The sequence below is a fragment of the Poecile atricapillus genome, chromosome 3, assembly GCF_030490865.1.
Source record: "Poecile atricapillus isolate bPoeAtr1 chromosome 3, bPoeAtr1.hap1, whole genome shotgun sequence".
NCBI lineage: Eukaryota > Metazoa > Chordata > Aves > Passeriformes > Paridae > Poecile > Poecile atricapillus.
The window spans coordinates 22,209,440-22,229,589 of NC_081251.1; the positions used below are offsets into that span (position 1 = coordinate 22,209,440).

Below are 20,150 nucleotides of genomic sequence, written 5' to 3' on the forward strand. Positions count from 1 at the left end.
TAAAAAAAAAATCTATCCATGCACAATCCTAAATCTGTGGTAAGTTCTGTGGGTGGATCACAGCTCAGGGGCCTGAAGTTTTCTGAAAGAAATGATAGACATGGAGAATTCTGCTTTCAGAGAAAGAAATGGTCATTATGGATTCAACATTTTTAATACCATTAAATTATGATTTGTGCCTACACAACATTAATTTTCAAAAAGACAAATCCTTGGTGTGATTTTTTTTCCAGCTCTCATTTCCATCTTAACATAGAATTGCAGGAGAATATTTAATTGCACATTACAAGGAAGTGAAGGATATAAATAAAAACCAATTGTTGAGGAGCTAACATGGAATCTCATTTTTAATTTATACCAGCAAATCAGGGACAGGTCAGTGACAGGCCTTCAGAAATCTAAAATTTAGCTACAGAGTATACCACAAACTCCTGGATAATTTTCAGACTTTACAAAGTCTATAACTAGTTCTTTATGCTTCTGGAATACAGAATCTGTTGAGAGGCAGTACCGAGTGGGTCAGTGCAGCTAGGCATGATCCTACAGATAATATCTGTCAGTATTTCTGGATTGACCTTTCCACTGAATTATTACAATATATTCTAATTTAATCTGCAGATACGTGGAGCTTCTGCTTCTATTATTTACTGCACAGAACTAGGGAATCATGAAATTGCCATAGAGAGCTAGATGAGCTGCTCCTAAAAACTAAGATGTCTAGAAGGTCCAACAGCAACTTCATGCTACTTCAGACAAACAACTGCCAGTGTAAAGCTCATGGTAAAAACCCCAAGGTCTCAAAAGAGTCCAGGGAGCAACTATACACACTGGTAAGGTTCCACACATGGTGAATATAGACATCTACCATCAGGCACCAGGTAAAGAAATGAGTTTTGAGATTCCTAGATGGCATTGTGAAGGGAAAGAGTGTTTTCTTCTCAAATGTTTGGGAACTTTACTGGGAAAATTGTGCAAGTACAGTCCAGTGCTGAGTGATTTGTGATCTGTACAAGACCATACAGATCACATAGTAGCAGCATTAGGCTGCACTCAGAGGGTTGCAAAACATTTGTATATGACACGTATGATAAATTGTACAGGTATTATTCTTTGTTTTTCCAAGCTAAGAAAAGTGAGACTATGTTCAAGGAAGGAGGATTAAACAGGAGGAAGGAAGCACTCGTGACACAAGTCAAAGTTCAGTGCATGATGAGTGAAAAACACTGTTTTTAACACTGTTAAATTTCCTCTTGTGTCAGGACTGTGATAGGGGAGTGGTTAGGCATGGCAGGGAGACTGTCTGTTATTCAGAAGCTGTATTGAATTGCTCCTTATTTTAAGTTGCAGTCTGTTACTTTTACCAGACAGCTGTGTTTTGCTTTTTCCACCTGTCACTGTGTGGCATCAATAAGATTTTGGTTTTGTCTGAATGTCAATTTAACATTAAAAGCCATTGACATGACAGCACAAAGCACTGGCATCTTTACAGCATAATGGACAAATCTTATAACTAACTGAGTTGTGAACAAGAATAGCTGTGGGAATCCCTGTATCTAATCTTCTCTTCCCCATGAAAATTAGTGTCTCAGAGAGAAAAATTCTAATCACACAGAAAGAAAAAAGATCCCCTGAATTAAAAAATTGCCATTATGAAAAAATAACAGACATTTTCTAAAATTAAAAAAAATAATAATAATCGCTGTCACATGTCAGTTGTGGCTACAAGAAGTATATACTTAAATTTTTACATGTAGATAGCTGCTGATATCCTCTACTCAGAAGGAATTAAAGTCATCAAGCTTATATTGTCATTTCCTCAGCACTAAGATATAAATGTTCAGTCATTCCCTCTGAGCAGCAGTTTAGAGTTTCTGGAAGTGGACACTACTTTATTCCTCCTAACACACTGTAAGGAGATGGCTTTATATAAACTTGTTTTAGACAAAGTTGACAAGCTGCCTTCTTTGTTCCTCATTTTTCTTCTCCTCTGGTAGAGTCATAGTCAGCTATTGCTCAAAATACTATTTCATTGACTCTTACTCCATATATACTTACCCCACCAATTTCAGGCTAAAACACTTTCCATGGTTCCTTAAATAAAAACATTGTAATTTTACTTTTCACTCAAAATATTTGTTAGTTTCTCAAACAGCTAACTTGAGAAAGAGTACATAAGTTTCAAGATCTTTTCTAGTAAAAAAAAAACAAAAACAACACTTCTACCTATCAGGATAAACCTTTTTTTCTTGAAAGCATCATGTAGTTATGGATCAAAGAATAACTATGATTTTCAGCTTCCATTCAGTATTACCAGAAATTATTTCCTCCACAGAAGATTTCATGAAAAAAATTAATCAGATTTCATTTAGAACTTGACTCCTTGATAGATTTTCTTTTAAATATATTCTTATATTCTGATTTCTACAGTTTATAAAAACATCTTGGATTCTGAGTTTATAAAGTTTGGTTTTACTATGTCAGTAATGAGATTCTGAAAACAGATCCAAGTTTCTTTATCCACATTTCTGTCACGGATCATTAGCTTTTTCTTCTACTGTATTTTGAAATTCAACATAAACTTTAGAATTCACACTATTAAAAAGGATGGAAAGCTAGTTGCACACAAATGAAATAGCAGACTTTTACATTAGTCTTTTTAATAACACTCTGCAATATTCTTAATTCCAATGGCCTTAATAGGATGTACTACAAAGACCAACAATTAAGGGCAGTTGATGACACCTTGTGGGTAGCAAGAACTCAGCAATCAGATAGGAAGTAAACTGAATGACTAAACATGATTTATTAGACAATCACTCCTCCTATTTCTGTCTTATGATATTAATTATTCAATTTCATTCACTCCAGCATATATTTCTCATTTCCTTCAGTGAAACCATATTTTAGCACCTTTTTGATTTGTTTTAGTAATTTTAAAGTATCTGGCATTATAATTCAATCTGAAAACTGAATAAATAAACCTCAGTGTAATCTTTCAGTTAATTCTGCTGCCAACTATAGTTTTATTAAACCAAAAAGATAATTATAATTTTGTGTTTCTTGTATTTACCATATGAAAAATGGACATATTTGTTTAGGAACTGAATTGTAACTGCACCAAAAAAAATCCAAATCCATTAAATAATGAGTATAAATTTCTGGTATATCTAATCTCTGAGATATTACTAGGATAGGACTTTCAGAAGAAAAATGTGAGTCAGCACTACAGCCAGTTTTCATAGCACTGTAAAAGAATACATATTCTGCTTGTCTTTTCTGCTCGTATTCACTTATGAATGGTGAAAAGTCCCACACTGAAGGGTTTGGAAAAAACAGTTACAGTTGAAGGAAATCACCTGGTTAGATGGTCAATGTCTCAAAATGTATTATATTGAATTTGGCCTCCTGAAAATACATGTGAGAAGCAAAGAATTATTTTGTATTCACAAATGAGGATTGTCGCATGTGAGAGAAAGTAGGAAGAAAAGTCTTTACAGATAAGCTTTGCAACATGAATGGCTGCAAATTGATTACACATGATAAAATAAATTAGATACTTGCCAACCAAAATAAAAAAATAGTAAAATGTTATGAGACATAGCAAAAGAAGTTTTGCCTCTCTACCTGGTATTAAAATTACAGTTAAAAGACTGTCAAATTCTATCTGCACACTTCAGAAAATGTGAAAATACTTGGAAGAATAGAAAAGAGTTTCAAAACTAATCAAACAGTCAGGAAAAAAGCCTTAAGACATGAATTATTGTATCTTACACAGAAAAATATGATGCAAGAGCCCAAATCTTAAAGTGTAACAAAATCAAACAATTGGATGTAGAAATTAGACAAAATTCTATTTTTAAGTAAAATTACATTTTAAAACAGTAGGTAGAACTGATTACTGAAGTAGGATTTGAAAGGAACTGATTTGAGACCCTTGAAATCAGAGCCCTTAAAACAGGATTGTTTTTGAAACAGATGTTTGGTTCCTTTTCTTTAAAAGGAAAATTTCTACAGTTTCTCTAGGCAAATTAGAGTAGATTTCCCTAGTTCACAGCTTGTTCCAAACCAAATGGAAAACATCAGATGTACTAAACTGAGCAATGATTTCACTTCTGTGCCACACTATGTTGTGGTGGCCTGCTCTGCAAGATTCAACAGCAACACATGGGAAAGTCATCTATAAGATGGTAAATTGAAAGTAAATGGAACTTGGAGATTCCTTGAAACCTGGCAAAATATCTTTTTATGTCTGTTGGAAACAAGCTAGTTATCCCCAAAGTTATTCCCCATGATTAACTCATTGTTTTGCCAGCAAAATTGATTCAATTAATTGCATACAGTCTGTGGGACAAGTGCATTGTTTGTCAAAACCTGTTCACTCCAGTCTCCTTCCAGTATACTCCACTCTGATCCTGACAAGCAGTCAGGCCAGATTAAGAGTGTACACCCAGGTATTCTTTTTTTTAAAAAGAATCTCATTTGTACTCTTTGTCTTTTTTCTTTTCTTTTCTTTTCTTTTCTTTTCTTTTCTTTTCTTTTCTTTTCTTTTCTTTTCTTTTCTTTTCTTTTCTTTTCTTTTCTTTTCTTTTCTTTTCTTTTCTTTTCTTTTCTTTTCTTTTCTCTTCTCTTCTCTTTTCTCTTTTCTTTTCTTTTCTTTTCTTTTCTTTTCTTTTCTTTTCTTTTCTTTTCTTTTCTTTTCTTTTCTTTTCTTTTCTTTTCTTTTCTTTTCTTTTCTTTTCTTTTCTTTTCTTTTCTTTTCTTTTCTTTTCTTTTCTCTTCTCTTCTCTTTTTTCTTTTCTTTTCTTTTCTTTTCTTTTCTTTTCTTTTCTTTTCTTTTCTTTTCTTTTCTTTTCTTTTCTTTTCTTTTCTTTTCTTTTCTTTTCTTTTCTTTTCTTTTCTTTTCTTTTCTTTTCTTTTCTTTTCTTTTCTTTTCTTTTCTTTTCTTTTCTTTTTTCTTTTCTCTTCTCCTTTTCTTTTCTTTCTTTTCTTTTCTTTTCTTTTCTTTTCTTTTCTTTTCTTTTCTCTTTTCTTTTCTTTTCTTTTCTTTTCTTTTCTTTTCTTTTCTTTTCTTTTCTTTTCTTTTCTTTTCTTTTCTTTTCTTTTCTTTTCTTTTCTTTTCTTTTCTTCTCTTTTCTTCTCTTTTCTTCTCTTTTCTTCTCTTTTTTCTTTTCTTTTCTCTTCTCTTTTTCTTTTCTTTTCTTCTTTTCTCTCTTCTCTTCTCTTCTCTTCTCTTCTCTTCTCTTCTCTTCTCTTCTCTTCTCTTCTCTTCTCTTCTCTTCTCTTCTCTTCTCTTCTCTTCTCTTCTCTTCTCTTCTCTTCTCTTCTCTTCTCTTCTCTTCTCTTCTCTTCTCTTCTCTTCTCTTCTCTTCTCTTCTCTTCTCTTCTCTTCTCTTCTCTTCTCTTCTTCTCTTGAAACTGAACTTTCCACTTTAAAACACTGACTTTTTGCACATTTTCTGCTACAGTTTAGCAACTAATATATTCAACCCACATATATCACAACCCCACTACTAAGTCTTAAAAATAATCATGCTTTCTAAGCTTAAAAACTTACAAATTTGCTTTCAACAATGTTTTTAAATACCAGCACCTATCCAGTCACGTAGACAAGTAAATCTTGGCTTCTTAACCACAGTACACTCTACAAAATTACCTTGAACATTCAAAAAGGAATCACTACAGCTGAGAAATATGCATTTCCTCACAAAGCAACCAATCAGATCATATTTATGAGCTACTTACTTGTATAAGTTAGCTGAAATCCTTGGTCAGTATCAGATCCATTGGTATTAAACTCTATCCACATATGGTTAGAGGTGCTATTAAGAATAACTCCCATCATGTCGTTTTTGGTGAAGACTCCAAGAGAGCGTGAAGAGCTGTCTCTTCCATCATATACCTTGCAGAAATAAGAGCATGAAATTGGACATCAGGTCTAAATATTTGAAACATTTTCATTTGCAGAGTAATTCCAAAGTCAGTAATGTATTGCCAATAGTTCCTCCAAAATCTTAATGTATCTATTTTGAGATGTATATATGACTGGGTTATACAATTCAGTGAAATCTTAAATATTCTATCCACCTTAAGGTGTTTTATAGTCTTTTGCCTTTGCAATTTTGTGAGCTCATCTTGAAAGAAATTAATATTTATATGCAATTCTATCTTCTGAGGTTTCATAAACTCAGATTGTTTTCTTGAATATTCACAAAGGCCAACAGAGGTATAAGTTCTGAAATCAATATTGAAGGTAAACCCACACTACTACTCCTGTCTGGATGCATATCAACAGACAAAATGAGATATTGAAGTCAATCTGTCATCTTTTATCTCAGGCTCTAAGCCTGCAGCAATTTTGGTTTACTACAGGATTGAACAACGACTGATAAGTTTTCAAAAAATATGTGAGCCTGTTTCCAAACTAATTGTAGGGATGTTCTTATTTGCCATGTCACTCTACTGAAAACTTTCAACAATATCAACCTATGTACTTTTTCAAGTCCTAGAATTTTTAAGAATGCCTTTTGACTGTTCACAAATACAGGAGGAGTACAAACTCTTGACAAGGGAGTAATTTTGATTTTTTTTTCTCTTATTGCAAAATCTTGAAAGTCACAGAGTGCGAAAATAACTGTCTGCATTTTTATTTTGTTTGTTGGTTTGTTTTCTCAAAATGAACTTAAAATGCTAATTTCTTCTTTAAATTAAGTAAATCTCCTTAACCTTCTCATGGAAAAATAATCAATATAAAGTGCGTAAATACATGACAAACATGAAATGACCTGTCAATGCTTATACAAAAGCAAGAAATGGATTTGAACAGCAGGTTTCTGATAGGAAGTGAAAGACAATTTGCCCTTATCTCACGTATCCTAGAGTTACTAGAGACAACCAGCACAAAAGCTACAATTATAGTGATTTCAAGCACTGAATCTTTGTGCCTCCACTTGCAGACCTTGTGGTAGTGTGAATTTATACTGATTCCAGTGAGAAGCAGGAGTGTTCCATTTAACAATCTAAGTTGTTACAACCGAGTCACTGGCAGTTCTTCCTAACTGACTGTCTTCTTAGATCTATTTACAAAATTTAGGATTGCATCTTTTGTGATGACAAACCATTGCAACATTTGTAGGTGGGGACCAACCATTAAAAGGAGCTCTATTTTTTCTGTGAAAAAAATACCAGCATGGCATCTATAGGTAAATATCTTGAAAGTACCATGTTCATCTCAAATGCCATTAATATAATAAAATAATAAAAGCAACATGCATAAATATTTTTTAAGATAAAAGCATATATTTACTTCTATAAACCTACATAGATATAAATAATTACCTACTCTAAAAAAAACTTTTGAAAAATAGTATGTTTTGCTAGCCATTGATAGAAGAATGCATTTGGTCTTCATTATTGATGAAAAGATTGTCTTATACCAAGGCACACATATGAGATGTCTCAGAAGACACAATCCATTGTATTTAAAGTTCATGCAAGCAGTTACACATACTTAAGGTCCACCTCTTGGAAGAAATATTATCTTAAGCTATGCTAAGAGTATTTGAAAAGCTGCAATCTTCTAACTATTCTAACTATTGTCTTGGGACAGAACTACCAATCCATTTCATAGACAGATTACACTTTATTTATTAAAGCTGGAAATCTATTGTACAAAGAAAAGAATCATTTGTTCCTCATAAGATTTATTTCCATAGATATATTACACATGATCTGGGAGATAATAATGTTCCACTAATTGTCATTAATTAAAAATGCTGCCTATGTTTAAAAAGAGATTTTTATTCATCTGTAAAACAAAACAAATAAACAAAGAGAAAACCCCAGAGCTAAAGATTACATACATCTTGTTTCAACAGTGTTCTACCTCACTGACAGAGATACTCTTCCTACCTGAGTACTAACAAGTAAAATAATAAAATCCCTCAAGATTAATCCAGACCCAAATGAAAAGAGTGTTTTGTGAAATTAAAATTAGATATGAGAGAAGCTGTGAGAACAGCTGCAAAGAAAATCCCAGACAAACAAACAAAAAAAAGGCTGGTACAATTTGTGATGACTTGTCCATCTGTTGTTCACTTTACAGACATAAGTCAGTACATATCTACTTTATTAAGTGAAACATCGTTAGTGAACAAATACAAGCACTGAATCTCCCTTGTCTACACTGAAAAGTTGGTTGAGCCATCTTAGGAAAGAAAATGCATTTTTACAGTGCTTGTAATGCTAATTAATGTGAGCCAAGGATCATTCCCAATAGACAGCTTTTGTACAACTACTGTGTCATGTCATATGCCACTGATTACAGAAGTACAAAATACATTTAATAAATTAGTCTAGACTATTTATCACTATTGATTTACATTTACTACATTCATTTAACTTATTAAGGAGAACCCATTTCAAATATAATTCACATGCTGCAATTACAATTTCCTCAGTCATGAAGAAAAAGAGATCTATTTGGCAAAAGAGATGAAAACCAGAATATCGCATTCTGCTTTTCCTATTACCTCTGACAAATTCAATGAACTTGCATTATAAAGATTTGGGCATAAGTAGCTACTTTAAAGAATTATGAATCTTCAAGTGGTAGTTAAAACAGGGAGACCAGGAAGATGAAGTATTAGTGAGTGAGAAAGGATAAACTCTAAAATAAATAGATAATCCAAGTATTCACTTTTGTCATGTGTCCTTCAAAATAGTGAAATTCCTTCTAATACTTTACTTGAATTTAAATTTATATGCCACTATTTCAAGTTCAAATTTTGTCACAGCTATAGAATGCTTTGCCCTCAAATTACAGACATTAACCTGCATGCATTCTTCTTGAAAGCAATAGCTTTGACCCTTACTCATGCACCAGTCCTATTGATACCAGAAATGCTCCAGCAAATTATATGCCATTCCATTCACTCTACAGCCTCAATATCTGGCCTCAATGTTCCCACTTGAATACTGAGCTGGTATATAGAGCTGCAGATTAGTTTCTATTCTCAAAGCAAGTAAATAGCGACAGTATGAGTCAAGTCACCACAACTTGATTGTCTACGCAGTATTTATTGTCAGTACATCTCTGGAACACATTTAATGCAGACTTACTATCACCTTCATGAATTAGTACAGGAGCTGCATAGGCCAAGGACTGTTTCTGGACACAGTTCCAGTGAGCCACTTTATTGTGCAATATGCGAGAGTTTAAGATTAGAGGTGTAAAACTGCAGAAGCTGGTCTTGGGGACAGCGGGGAATGATCACAGCATTGTTTGGAGCCGTGTTTAGAATTTATTTAGCCAAAGAATTTGGGGATGCCTCTTTTCCCCTATTTCTGAGAAACTGAAAGTGTTTGATTTTCTTGCTGGGGTTAAAATATGCAGACAGAAGAAGAGGACAGCGCTACAGTTATTCGTGAGGAGAAATGCTCCAATAACAGTGCTAATGTATCTGCACCTGCTGTGAGAATGTACAACACTCACCTGAAGGAGGAAATCCTGGCTAGAGTTTCTTAATGTTTCTTGAAGTTTCTCACTCTGACAGTAAAAAGGAAATTACTTACAACTAAACTTACTAAATTTCCTTAATTGCAGAGATTTTATAGCATAAAATCACCCCAAAGGAACACACTTTTAAAATATTCCTTTGGAAGCTGGGAGGGAAAGGCCTGTATAGTTTGCTGATATTGATAACATTCTGAAATCCCTTCACTACATCCTCATGGAGTTCCTAGTGATCTTATCCCAGTAACATTATATGCTTTGTCTGACACTCCTAGTGGGTTGATCTTGGGATTATTACGTTATTAAGGCTTTTATTTGCCCTCTTTATCATGTACTATTGAGAAACATTTTTTGCTTTTCTTTACCTACATTTCCCCCAGTGATGCCCCAGACCTGGCTGTGGCTCAGCCATGCCCTGCGGTGGGTGGTTGGATCTGGCTGGAACCGGCTGTGTCTGCCTGGAACCAGCTGTGTCTGGCTGGAACCGGCTGTGTCCGGCTGGAACCAGCTGGGTCCGGCTGGAACCGGCTGGGTCTGGCTGGAACCGGCTGGGTCCAGCTTGGGCACACCCAGACCTCACGGAGTCCCCACTGCTGCCAGGGCCTGGGCAATTGGGCCTGTACCCAATGCAACATTATGTACATACAGATTTTTCTTGTAAAGCAGAGTAAGACACTGAGCTGGGAAAATGTCCTTCATTTCAGCACGAGGTTTATAAATATTCTTAAGCTTAGTGCATCCCTTGAGAGCTGCTAGCAAGGCAGTCTCACAGCTTCTTCTGTGCAGCACAAGATAGAAGGCTGGGGTTTCTAACACATTTTGCTCCTATTTTGGGTGCATATGGGAAAAAAAGCAAGCTTCAAAGTCCATAGCCCTGCCAAAGTGCTGACTGGAAATATGTAAAGGGACATCCTGGCATGGGATAGAGAGGAAATAGACTTTATTTTCATAAATGCAGGAAATAGAGACCTTAATGGGTAGATGAGAGCTTAATTGCATAAATGGAAATTGTGCTGTGCAACTGACTCAAAACCAGAGAATAGTCCTTGCAGTTCAGACATCACCACAGTTTTGCCTTTGCTTCCCTTGGATCCTCTGAAGTATCGTGCTAAAAGATCTATAAAAGAAGAAAGTATCTAACAGATTGCTCAGAAGAGCTTTGTCTCAGGCAAATTTTTCTTGTACCTCTAGGGAATGTCACTAAGTACGCTGGACATTACTCATGAGATGTTATGAAGGGTAACTGAGTTTCTTGAATGTTTCTTTAGGGCTTTCTAAGGGATTTTTTGTTGCAGAGTTTTAAGTACTTTATTAAATTATTTATAAACTAGATATCTGCAAAGCTTCTGGGAGACTTATGTACCACATTCAAGCAACTCAGTGGGCAATTAAGTTTTTCTTATCTGCTGCATCTCTTCAGAGCAAAAGTACTTCTGGGGATCTGCACTGTCAGACCATGGATAATGGGAGCAAAGGACAATACAGGCCACATATTTTGTCCACCAACTCAATTCCCTTTGGTCTAAAAGCAAAACCAAGGTCTTGCAGTGTTTTATACACGGTAGTATTTATTATTAATGTTTTTGTTGGTAAAGACAGAGAAAATGCTGGGGTTTTGATTGTAACTTTCTAATCTACAAACTAAACTATAAGCTTTGCTTATTTCATGGTCAAATGCAGACTGTACTTGTTGAAAAGAACAACTATAATAACAAAGATAATGTCTATATTAAAATGAAGACATTTTTTCTCCCCACCTTCATCCTATCTCTAAATGCCTTTTTTTTTTTTCAGGAATTGAATTGTCACACTTAATTACATAAGGAAGCTCTTAAGATGATGAAATGGAAAAAAATGATAAAAATATAGCCACCAATATTTGATCCATAACAAGTATATCTTTAAACTCCTTGTGAGAAGCACTCAGTGCAAATTAAAAAATCAAGTTTCAAATGTAGACAGCAATTTCTAACATGTTAAATGGGCTGCTGGGAGATATCCAAAAAGGAACTTGCTAACTGAATTCTGAATACTTTGTGATTTTAAGTATTAATTAACTGAAAATTTGGAGACATAAATTTGAAAGACTAATTTAATGTATGGTCCACACTTCAGATGACTATCAGGATTTTCAGTACATCCAAGAATCCATCAGCTACTATTAGGAAAAGGCAGCTTATTACCATGCTGTAAAAAAGTACATGCTCAAAATCTATATATATATTTAGGCCATGTTTCGAAGGTTACCTGCAGTGTAAAAGAATGAAAGACATCTTCTATAAATACAGATTTAGTAAATATTGATATGTTAGTTTCCGTTTCAGGGAAATACCAAAAATCCCTTTGTTACACTTATAATTATTGTGCAAAGAGAAAAAAAAATACTAGGTACTCAAAATCCAAGTTCCAGTTTTAGGTTTCCTTTTAAGATTTAAACTACTTTAATACTTCTAGAAATTCAATTGAATTCACAATGTCTCCTATAGTTTCTTTGAATCTAGTATAAATCATTGAATCCAGTATAAAAGCAGTGATGCTGTCCACCTAGAATTCATTAATTTTGTGTCAGAAAGTGAAATGCAAATAAAGATAACTGGCACTGGAAACAGATTTATTCATGCAGTATGAATATTTAGCACAGAAAATGAAATAATTTTTCTTATTACCTTAACAATATCTCCCTCATGCAGCTGAAAGCTCCTGGCTCTAAGATGGATCCCTTTTCCAGCTTCAGTTTCAATTTTATAGATACATTCATGGTTGTTGTCATAATTAGATGGAAAATTTGGAGACAACAATGTTCCTTCATTTCCAGAGACAGTTGCTCCACATTCAGCTAAAGAAAATAGACACATTAAAACAAAAGAAGTGAATTATCCAATTCAAGAAAATATGAGTTATTAGCAATAATACTTAGACTCTATGAAATCTCTAACAGGCTGTCTAGGAAAATTATATTTCTATTAGGTCTCATCTGTAGGATCAGCTCCTAGAAACCCTATCAAAGTTGCCATCTCCTGCATTTCATTGGGTCTGTTTATTATACGCACTTATGTGCTTTTAACTCAAAGATATCCCCTGGTCCTCCCATCAGACTAACCTATAGTGCAGGTTAGCCTGGATGCCATAAAAATTGAATGCTTTATTGATACACAGTTATTGTGGTAACATTTCAGATAAACATAATATTGATTTTACCTCTGTATTGAGCTTTACAAGTAAGTATTTATAAAAGCAGACAATAAGTTGCCAAAAAACCCAACAAACAAACAAAAAAACAAACCAAAACAACAACCTGGTACTAAATCAAGAGCATTCAAGCATTATTTTCTCTCTCTGGAATAAGACCAAAAACAAAACAAAACATTTACTGATATCAGGTAAAGAGTGGGTGAGTCTTTTTCATGGCCATCTGTAGTAAGCACCTATTGACTCTTTTGTTAGGCATTTCTTGTTGTAGTTCCCCAGTAAAGAAAACAATAAACAGTAGGAGAAGTGGTATGTTCCAGATCATGGGCTCAGTTTGAATTCTGAATAAAGACTAATAAAATTATTAAAATATGCAACATAAATTCCATCACATCGATGAAAACACCCAAACAGACAGCAAATATTTGTGTACTGTTCAAACATACATTAAAACCACTTAAAAATACCATAAAATCACCTTATAAAATCCCACAGCAACATTAACAAACTAACTATTAATCTTTGGCTTCTTTTTAGGTGCATGAAATTGATATTGATTTCTCATTTTTCAATCTAGGGATAAAATATAATGTGTTTTTTGACCTATACATCATTAGACCTCATTCAGAGTTTTGGAAAAACATAACAGATAAAATAACAATAAATTAATGTATAATTGTAAAGCAACAGATATGCCCTGTCAGAGAAGGGTGGAGAATACATTTTTAGGTAAAACTCAATATAGTTGAACGAGCATATGGGTAAAGGATAATTTTGAAAATTTGCACGGATAGACCAGCAAATACCTCAGAAAATAATTATTTAAACATACTCAAGAAGAAATGTATGATTTATATTTAGAAAAAAGCAGTCTAAATATCCTGTATTTACATTTCCGAGGCCTTCACAGATATAAAATTTATGTGCATCTTGCTTTTGAAAAATATAAAATGAGTGTGTTTTTTACTTCCTCCCTACAATAAATTTGAAAAAAGAAAGGTAGTCAGAAGGAGATGGAGACAGAAGCAGGAATGGATGGATGAAGGGAAGGTGGAAGGAGAGAAGTAGGGATGAAAAGCGGAAGAAAGGAAGGGGGAATGAGACAGTTACAATCTTACATGGAGCCTTATTTCTACTCTGCCTTTGGGATCTCCTTAGTCAAAATGAAAAAGAAAATCACAAATAAACTGGTTCAGGATCTTTATCTACCATGTTCAGTTAGAGTTCATTTGCTGTTTTAAAGTAGAGATTTTTATTCTCCCCTTCCTTAATTTCAGTTTTGAGCTACATATATATATATATATATATATATATATATATGTACCTGTTATATTTAACAAGTAGAAGGGTGCTGGGGAATAAGAACCCCTGCCACCAGACTTCAGGCAGATGAACTCTTGTTGTTTGGGAATGTAGAATGCATAAGGTATTTCTAACATATTTAAAGTCACCTTACATTGCCTAAATATTTCAAAGAGCTGTAGTACACTGAGAAACTAGATTTTTATTTCAATACTACTTTGGTAAAGCATGTTAAGTATATGACACCTATTACATATTACATGTCTCTCTGCACCTATTGGTGTGTACATGTCTGCATGTAGCTATTTTTGTCTTGCATTTTAGGAAGAAGGTGGAACTGATTAAGTTTATAAAATTAATTCAAAGCAATGACAACATTAATGCCACATTAATGTAAAACATTTACAACACCAGTACTCTATACAAGCCCTCTGCAAACAAGTGCCTAGGTAAAGATGTGTGCAAAAAAACCAATGTCCCTTACGCTACATCAGTATCTTATCAGTACTTCCTTTAAGGAACCAGAAATACACAAGTACAATGTTGAAGAGAAAAAGGTATGGAAGCAAAGGATTTTTCTTACTTAATGTTCATGCAATTCACTATGTTGTTTCAGCGAATGAATGTAAACCACTAAGACATATGCAGTTATAGAGAAAGTGTACAATGAGCTTTCCAAAATCTACAACTGGACACATTTCTTGCTCCAATAAGTCTGTTCCAAGGTTCAAAGCCATGGTAATTTTAATCTGTGAATAAAAGTACTGACATATAAGATCAGGGATAATGAGCTACAAATTAAAGCTAAAATACTACTACCCTTCTAAAGTATACTACTTTCTGCAAGAAGCAGATGTACTCTAACATGAGCAATTATTTACTAAACTTCAATTACATAGCAAAGTTCTCTGAACTCAGTTGGACATTCATAGAACTCCAACCCATGCTATAAAACCATATTCTGTTTTCAGTGCATGTTACCCCTTTTCAAATCCCTTGAAAATATCTGATAGTTATGCAGTTTGGTCAGGCCCCATCATCCCCTTTGTTATCATGATGAAGGCTTGCTCATGTCATCTGGCCAGTCAACTTTCCAAGTTGTCTGTTATAAATTTGGTAAGAACTGAAGCAGACTGAAAAATGCTGCTTTATCAAACTGTTCTTTTATTCCTTTTCAGAGAGAGTAATCTGTCTTGAACAGATACTTGACCCCATTCTTTGTTCTTTTGCTTAATAAAGTCACTTAAATTCTATCTAAATAAGTACCTTTTTTCTTTCTTTCATTGTCTCACTTGAAATTGGATAAAAGGAAACTGCAGAGGGTAGATCTTTTGATCATCAAACACTTCCTGAATATGAGCACAAACTATAAAACAAACAAAATTCAGGGATTTTTGAATTGCTTTGAAATATAGTTCACGTAAAATGTAACATTAACTTTGTTTAATAGAAAAGTTTACTTTATTATTTTTTCTTCCATACATCTTGCTAAAAGGTTTGACAGGATTTTAAGCAGATCTCCGAAGCAGAGATCAAATAAAAGTCGTATGTTGTCAGTTTAAAGGCTTCTCTGACACAAAGCACTCTACTGAGCATAGAATACCTTTGTTGTATTTACAAAATTGTGCAGTTCATGAGGTATGAGAAGAAGCTGAGCTCAGATGTTGTTTATGTTTCTGTTGGATGATATTGTTATCCAGTAGGATGGATATGCAACATTAATAAAAGAGTAAAGGGGATCACGGATAGAGCATCGTATGTTCTGCCTTCACATGATGGCAAAAACCAAGGGTTCCCCCAGCCAGTGAGGGGTGTCTAAAGCTGACCATATGACATCTGCAGGGCAGACACAATACATGACTGGACTCAAGCATGGATTCGTGTACAAACTCTTAATACAGTGCTAGGAGCTGAAGCTTCCTGTACACTGGAATGTTGCATCAAACTGAGGTGCATGTGGAGTTTCCACAGCAACTCAAAGCACAGTGTCTGAGTCTCTATTGTCAGCAGTCCTTCAGCTCCAATTCTGCAGCCTGCCCTCCATGTGGGGGTGCACCTGTAACTTTTCATCTACATATTGCCAGGTGGCTGCAGCTTTACCTTCACTTGAGTTTCACAAGTGCTGTTCTCACCTGGCCAAACTGAAATCAGAAACAATTTTATGCTGGGTTTCTCCTAAAAAGTGATTGCCACCGATTTTTAAATCACACTGTTCTCATCCCACTTCTCATTCTTTTGCCTTGTAATTTTAGCCTGTAACTACACAAAGACCACATCACTCCAGATATTGTACTATTTAGGCTGTAACTTCATACTTGAATAGAACCTTGTAGATAATGAACAGTTAGTAGTTATTTTAATTCACAATAAATATTACACAATAAAATATATGCACAAATATATCACGTTAAATACTGTTTAATCTGCAGCACCTTCACATGATCCATTTGATGTAAACAGTATCATAAGCTACCAGTAAGGATCTTGAGAAGGTCTGCATAAAAAATATAACTGTACCAGGGAGAAAGCAAGAAAATATTGCCTTTTTTCTCATTACTATTATCATTATTATTGTCACCACTACCTTTACTGGAGAGAATTTTTTGTCTGAGGATTCTTTCCTTCCTCTTACCAGTTGGTGCCTGAGGAGTGGCATTCCCTGGTTTTATTCTCTTTGTTTGCTTTTCTAAGATAGATTTCAAGTAAAGTTAGGTCAGGGGCTGTGGACTGCACTACTAAATCATGTTCATGTCTGCCTCTCTTAATATTCTTTAAGCAACACCAGTATGATGGTGGTGAGGTTAGAAAGCTACAGTGAAAACCCTACTGAAGTGCTTTGCTAAATACAAACCTCTTATTCTGTATTTTTTGTACCATTCAAATGCACAAAATAATGGAGCTGGAAAGGAAGGCCTAAACAGCAGACAAATCCTTTTCTGTGGTTTCCTTAATTAGTTCTCAATCCATATGCCACTGAAAAAAGGCACTACTCTCATTCTCAAAATAAATCCTATGAAGTTAATTAGCCTCAGGGGATTATTGGTGCACAACAAGGTATGGGAATTTTTTTGTATTTAAATTCTGTCGAGATTTTTGTCTACTCTTTCTAGTATCATCTGATAAAAAGCTTTGGACATAACATCCCTACATTATTTGTCTTAGCAGGGAACAAGACTTAGCAGACATAACCTTAAACCATAGAAGAAGGCAAAAAAGGTGACTTGAGGCAATCTTTATTCCTTCTAACTATAGGTGACTAATATTTCACACCAGGCCACAGATAAAGGTAATTGAGGTCTCATAAAAGTCACTCTTTCTCATTCTGAAAATAAAATCAGATTGCCCATGGTGTACCATCTGAAATTTGTAGTGATTCCAGAATATTAAAATTTCAATTTTCACATAGAGACCTGTAATTATTTCAGATAGAAACCTGTAATTATTATATGACAGCATATTTTAAAGATTCAGACACAGTAAGACTCCAAGACTAACTTAAGCAAATCTTCAATATTCAGTCAAAAAACTGAAAGTAAAACAAGGGATTAAACAACACAACCTTTTAATTGTATTTATAATAATGCAATGTTTTAAGATAAAGAAACAGAAATGAGTAAAAACATCAAATACCTATTAAATACATTGTATAAAATGGAAAACAGCCTATAGACCTAATAATCTAAATGCAATAGCATTTAAATAAAGAATTCTGAAATACAGTGGATCCTGAATGCATGAACATCCTTATTTTTGCCTGAAGATTCAGACTCATCTACTGATGTCATATAAGACTTCTTGTTCATAAGCAGCTCTTAAATGAGAGCTTTCTGCCTAAACTTCAGCTAAAAATGATCAGCAGTTTTAAGACTTAGTTTGACTTCTTAAAGGTGAACTCAAATCCAGATTTTATGCTACAGAGATTTTACAGAAAACAATGAATGTCAGATCTCAAGGGTCTCACAGAAATCTCCCATGCTATTCATGCTAACAGGGTTCACACTTGTTTCAATCTCACTGAAAATTAACTCAATGCTACAACATGACAGAGTATATTAATTACAATTGATGACTTTGCAATGAATACTAACTAAACTATTAAAAAGAAACAGCTTATTAAATGGTGTCAGCATTTTATTGTAGCATCCTACCAATTATTCAAGTAGTATTTAATAGAACAACTGAATATGATAAATTAATGTGATATTAATGTGAATACCAGTGAGCAATATCTCAGTGAAGATTTTACTCCAATGCTGTAATAATGCACTATTAAAAGTCAATTTAATAAAGGAGCAACACCACTTTAATATGAAATGAAAATATGTAGGAGCGCTTTCTTTTCAGCTTTTTCATTTAAGTTTTTTACAACTTGATTTAGGAATTCCATACAATTGAAATGTCTTCTAGGGGACAAGAAATAACAGAGGTTAAAACCCAAACCAAACAAAAAAGACCCAGCACTAAAAACTAAGTGATAATAATAAGTAATATTTTTTGATATGTTGTGTTTGAACTCTGCTCAATCCTTACCATGAAAGGCTAGTTTGAGATGAATATAGTACACTGTGTAGTGCACAAAAAATATTTTCATTATATTTCATGCATAGGTAAAATTACACAGTTTCTTAAAGAGGTAGTGAGCAGGGAGAGTGCAGACAAGCAGACAGAAAGCAGCTTGTGAATAAAATAATACAGTTTTTGAGACAATCACATAAGGGAGAGTTGAAGGACAAATTCAGATGTTTCTTCCCTCTTATGAGAGACTGTTAAGTGTTAATAACTCAAACAATCATTCATTTGCAAAAAGCAGCAGGGTGCTTTACTGAGGCCAGGTTTTCACCCCCCCCAAATGAAGGGGAGGAGAAGGGGTTTTGGATGTGTGGTGGTGAAACCTCTGATCTGCATGAGAGCAGCTCTGGTGCAGAGGGGGTGTTGTTCTGTTGGGAACAGCCTCAGAGAGGGAGAGTTGTGAGGGGAAGGACATTGACTCTCAGTAGGTTACTGAAGGGTGCAACTACCAAGAGCAAGTCAAACGGTGACAGTCTGCTATTTCTAAAATTATAATGATAGTTTTTTCCTCTCAGTACGACCTGGGTACATGAGACCTGCTGAAAGGTTTTCTGGTGTAACTTAGGCCTCTTGAAAGGATTTTCCTGGAAGAAAGGGAAGTGGATTTTTAGAGAGGGTTAATGTCTTTATCCCCATTAACCCTCTGCAGATTTGAAGGGAATGACCACCCAAGAGGAGTCAAATGTGGAAGGTTCCCTCCTGATGAAATTAAAGTCTTTTGAAAAGAGAAGGCAGCTACATCTGAGCTCTATACTTTGCAACTTACTGTAAAGGGATCTCCACTCCACTTTTTATGCCTTGCCCTCAATAATGAACAGTCAACAGTGTATCTTTATCAAGCGGGAAGAATTAAATGTCTCCTCTCTCTCAGAATTTCATCACTATATCACAGTGCACCATATAAAGGAATAACAAAACTAAAAGGTTCATTCCTCACCTTTTTAGAGGATTACTGCAAATGATAAAGTCACATTTTAAAAGTACTAAGGAGATAACTTAAGTGTACCTAAGATGCATGCATTTGACGCTGCGGGCTAAACTCTCTCTGTCTCAGGCACTGCTTCCATCTATCTCTGGAAATGCACAAACTCACAGGTATCTTGTTTTGTTAAACATTTCTGCTTTTGCAAATACCCTAGTCCTCACCAAGTCTGAGAAGACACAGGTAACCATATAGATTTATTTTCCTTTATAGAGAAGATGAATTTAAGGACCTTCTCTTTGAATGCTGTGTTTTGGCAGAATTCCATTGTTGGCAGAAGTGGGAAGTGAAGAATCGAAACTGGATCCGTGCAAGCAGTTGATATTTTCAGAGCAAATTTTGTTTATTATACGCTACTTTAAGCTATGTAGCAAGTGATTTAGGTGTGTTTTAATGTGAAAACATCCTCTTAATTTTATAGATCTTGTCAGAACAGAGTAGGTGCTCTTTCATGTTATTTCTCCAAGTATGTATGTTTTTAATTTTTCTTTTCTTTCTTTTCTTTTCCTTTCTTTTCCTTTTCTTTCCTTTCTTCTTTTCTTTCCTCCTTTCTTTTCTTTTTCTTTTCTTTTCCCCTCAGACTCAAAATAATTGTTT

General features: G+C 34.4%; 1 protein-coding gene across 1 annotated transcript in view; it reads right to left on the minus strand.

The window, feature by feature from the left end:
- The window catches only part of CSMD1 (CUB and Sushi multiple domains 1), a 1,087,660-nt gene that overhangs the window by 202,966 nt on the left and 864,544 nt on the right, over positions 1-20,150 (minus strand). Inside the window, exons 22-23 of the mRNA XM_058836707.1 lie at positions 12,178-12,347; positions 5,743-5,899 (exon numbers count right to left, since the gene is read on the minus strand). Of these exons, the coding sequence (XP_058692690.1) occupies positions 5,743-5,899; positions 12,178-12,347 (327 nt within the window). The remainder of the gene's footprint in view (positions 1-5,742; positions 5,900-12,177; positions 12,348-20,150) is intronic.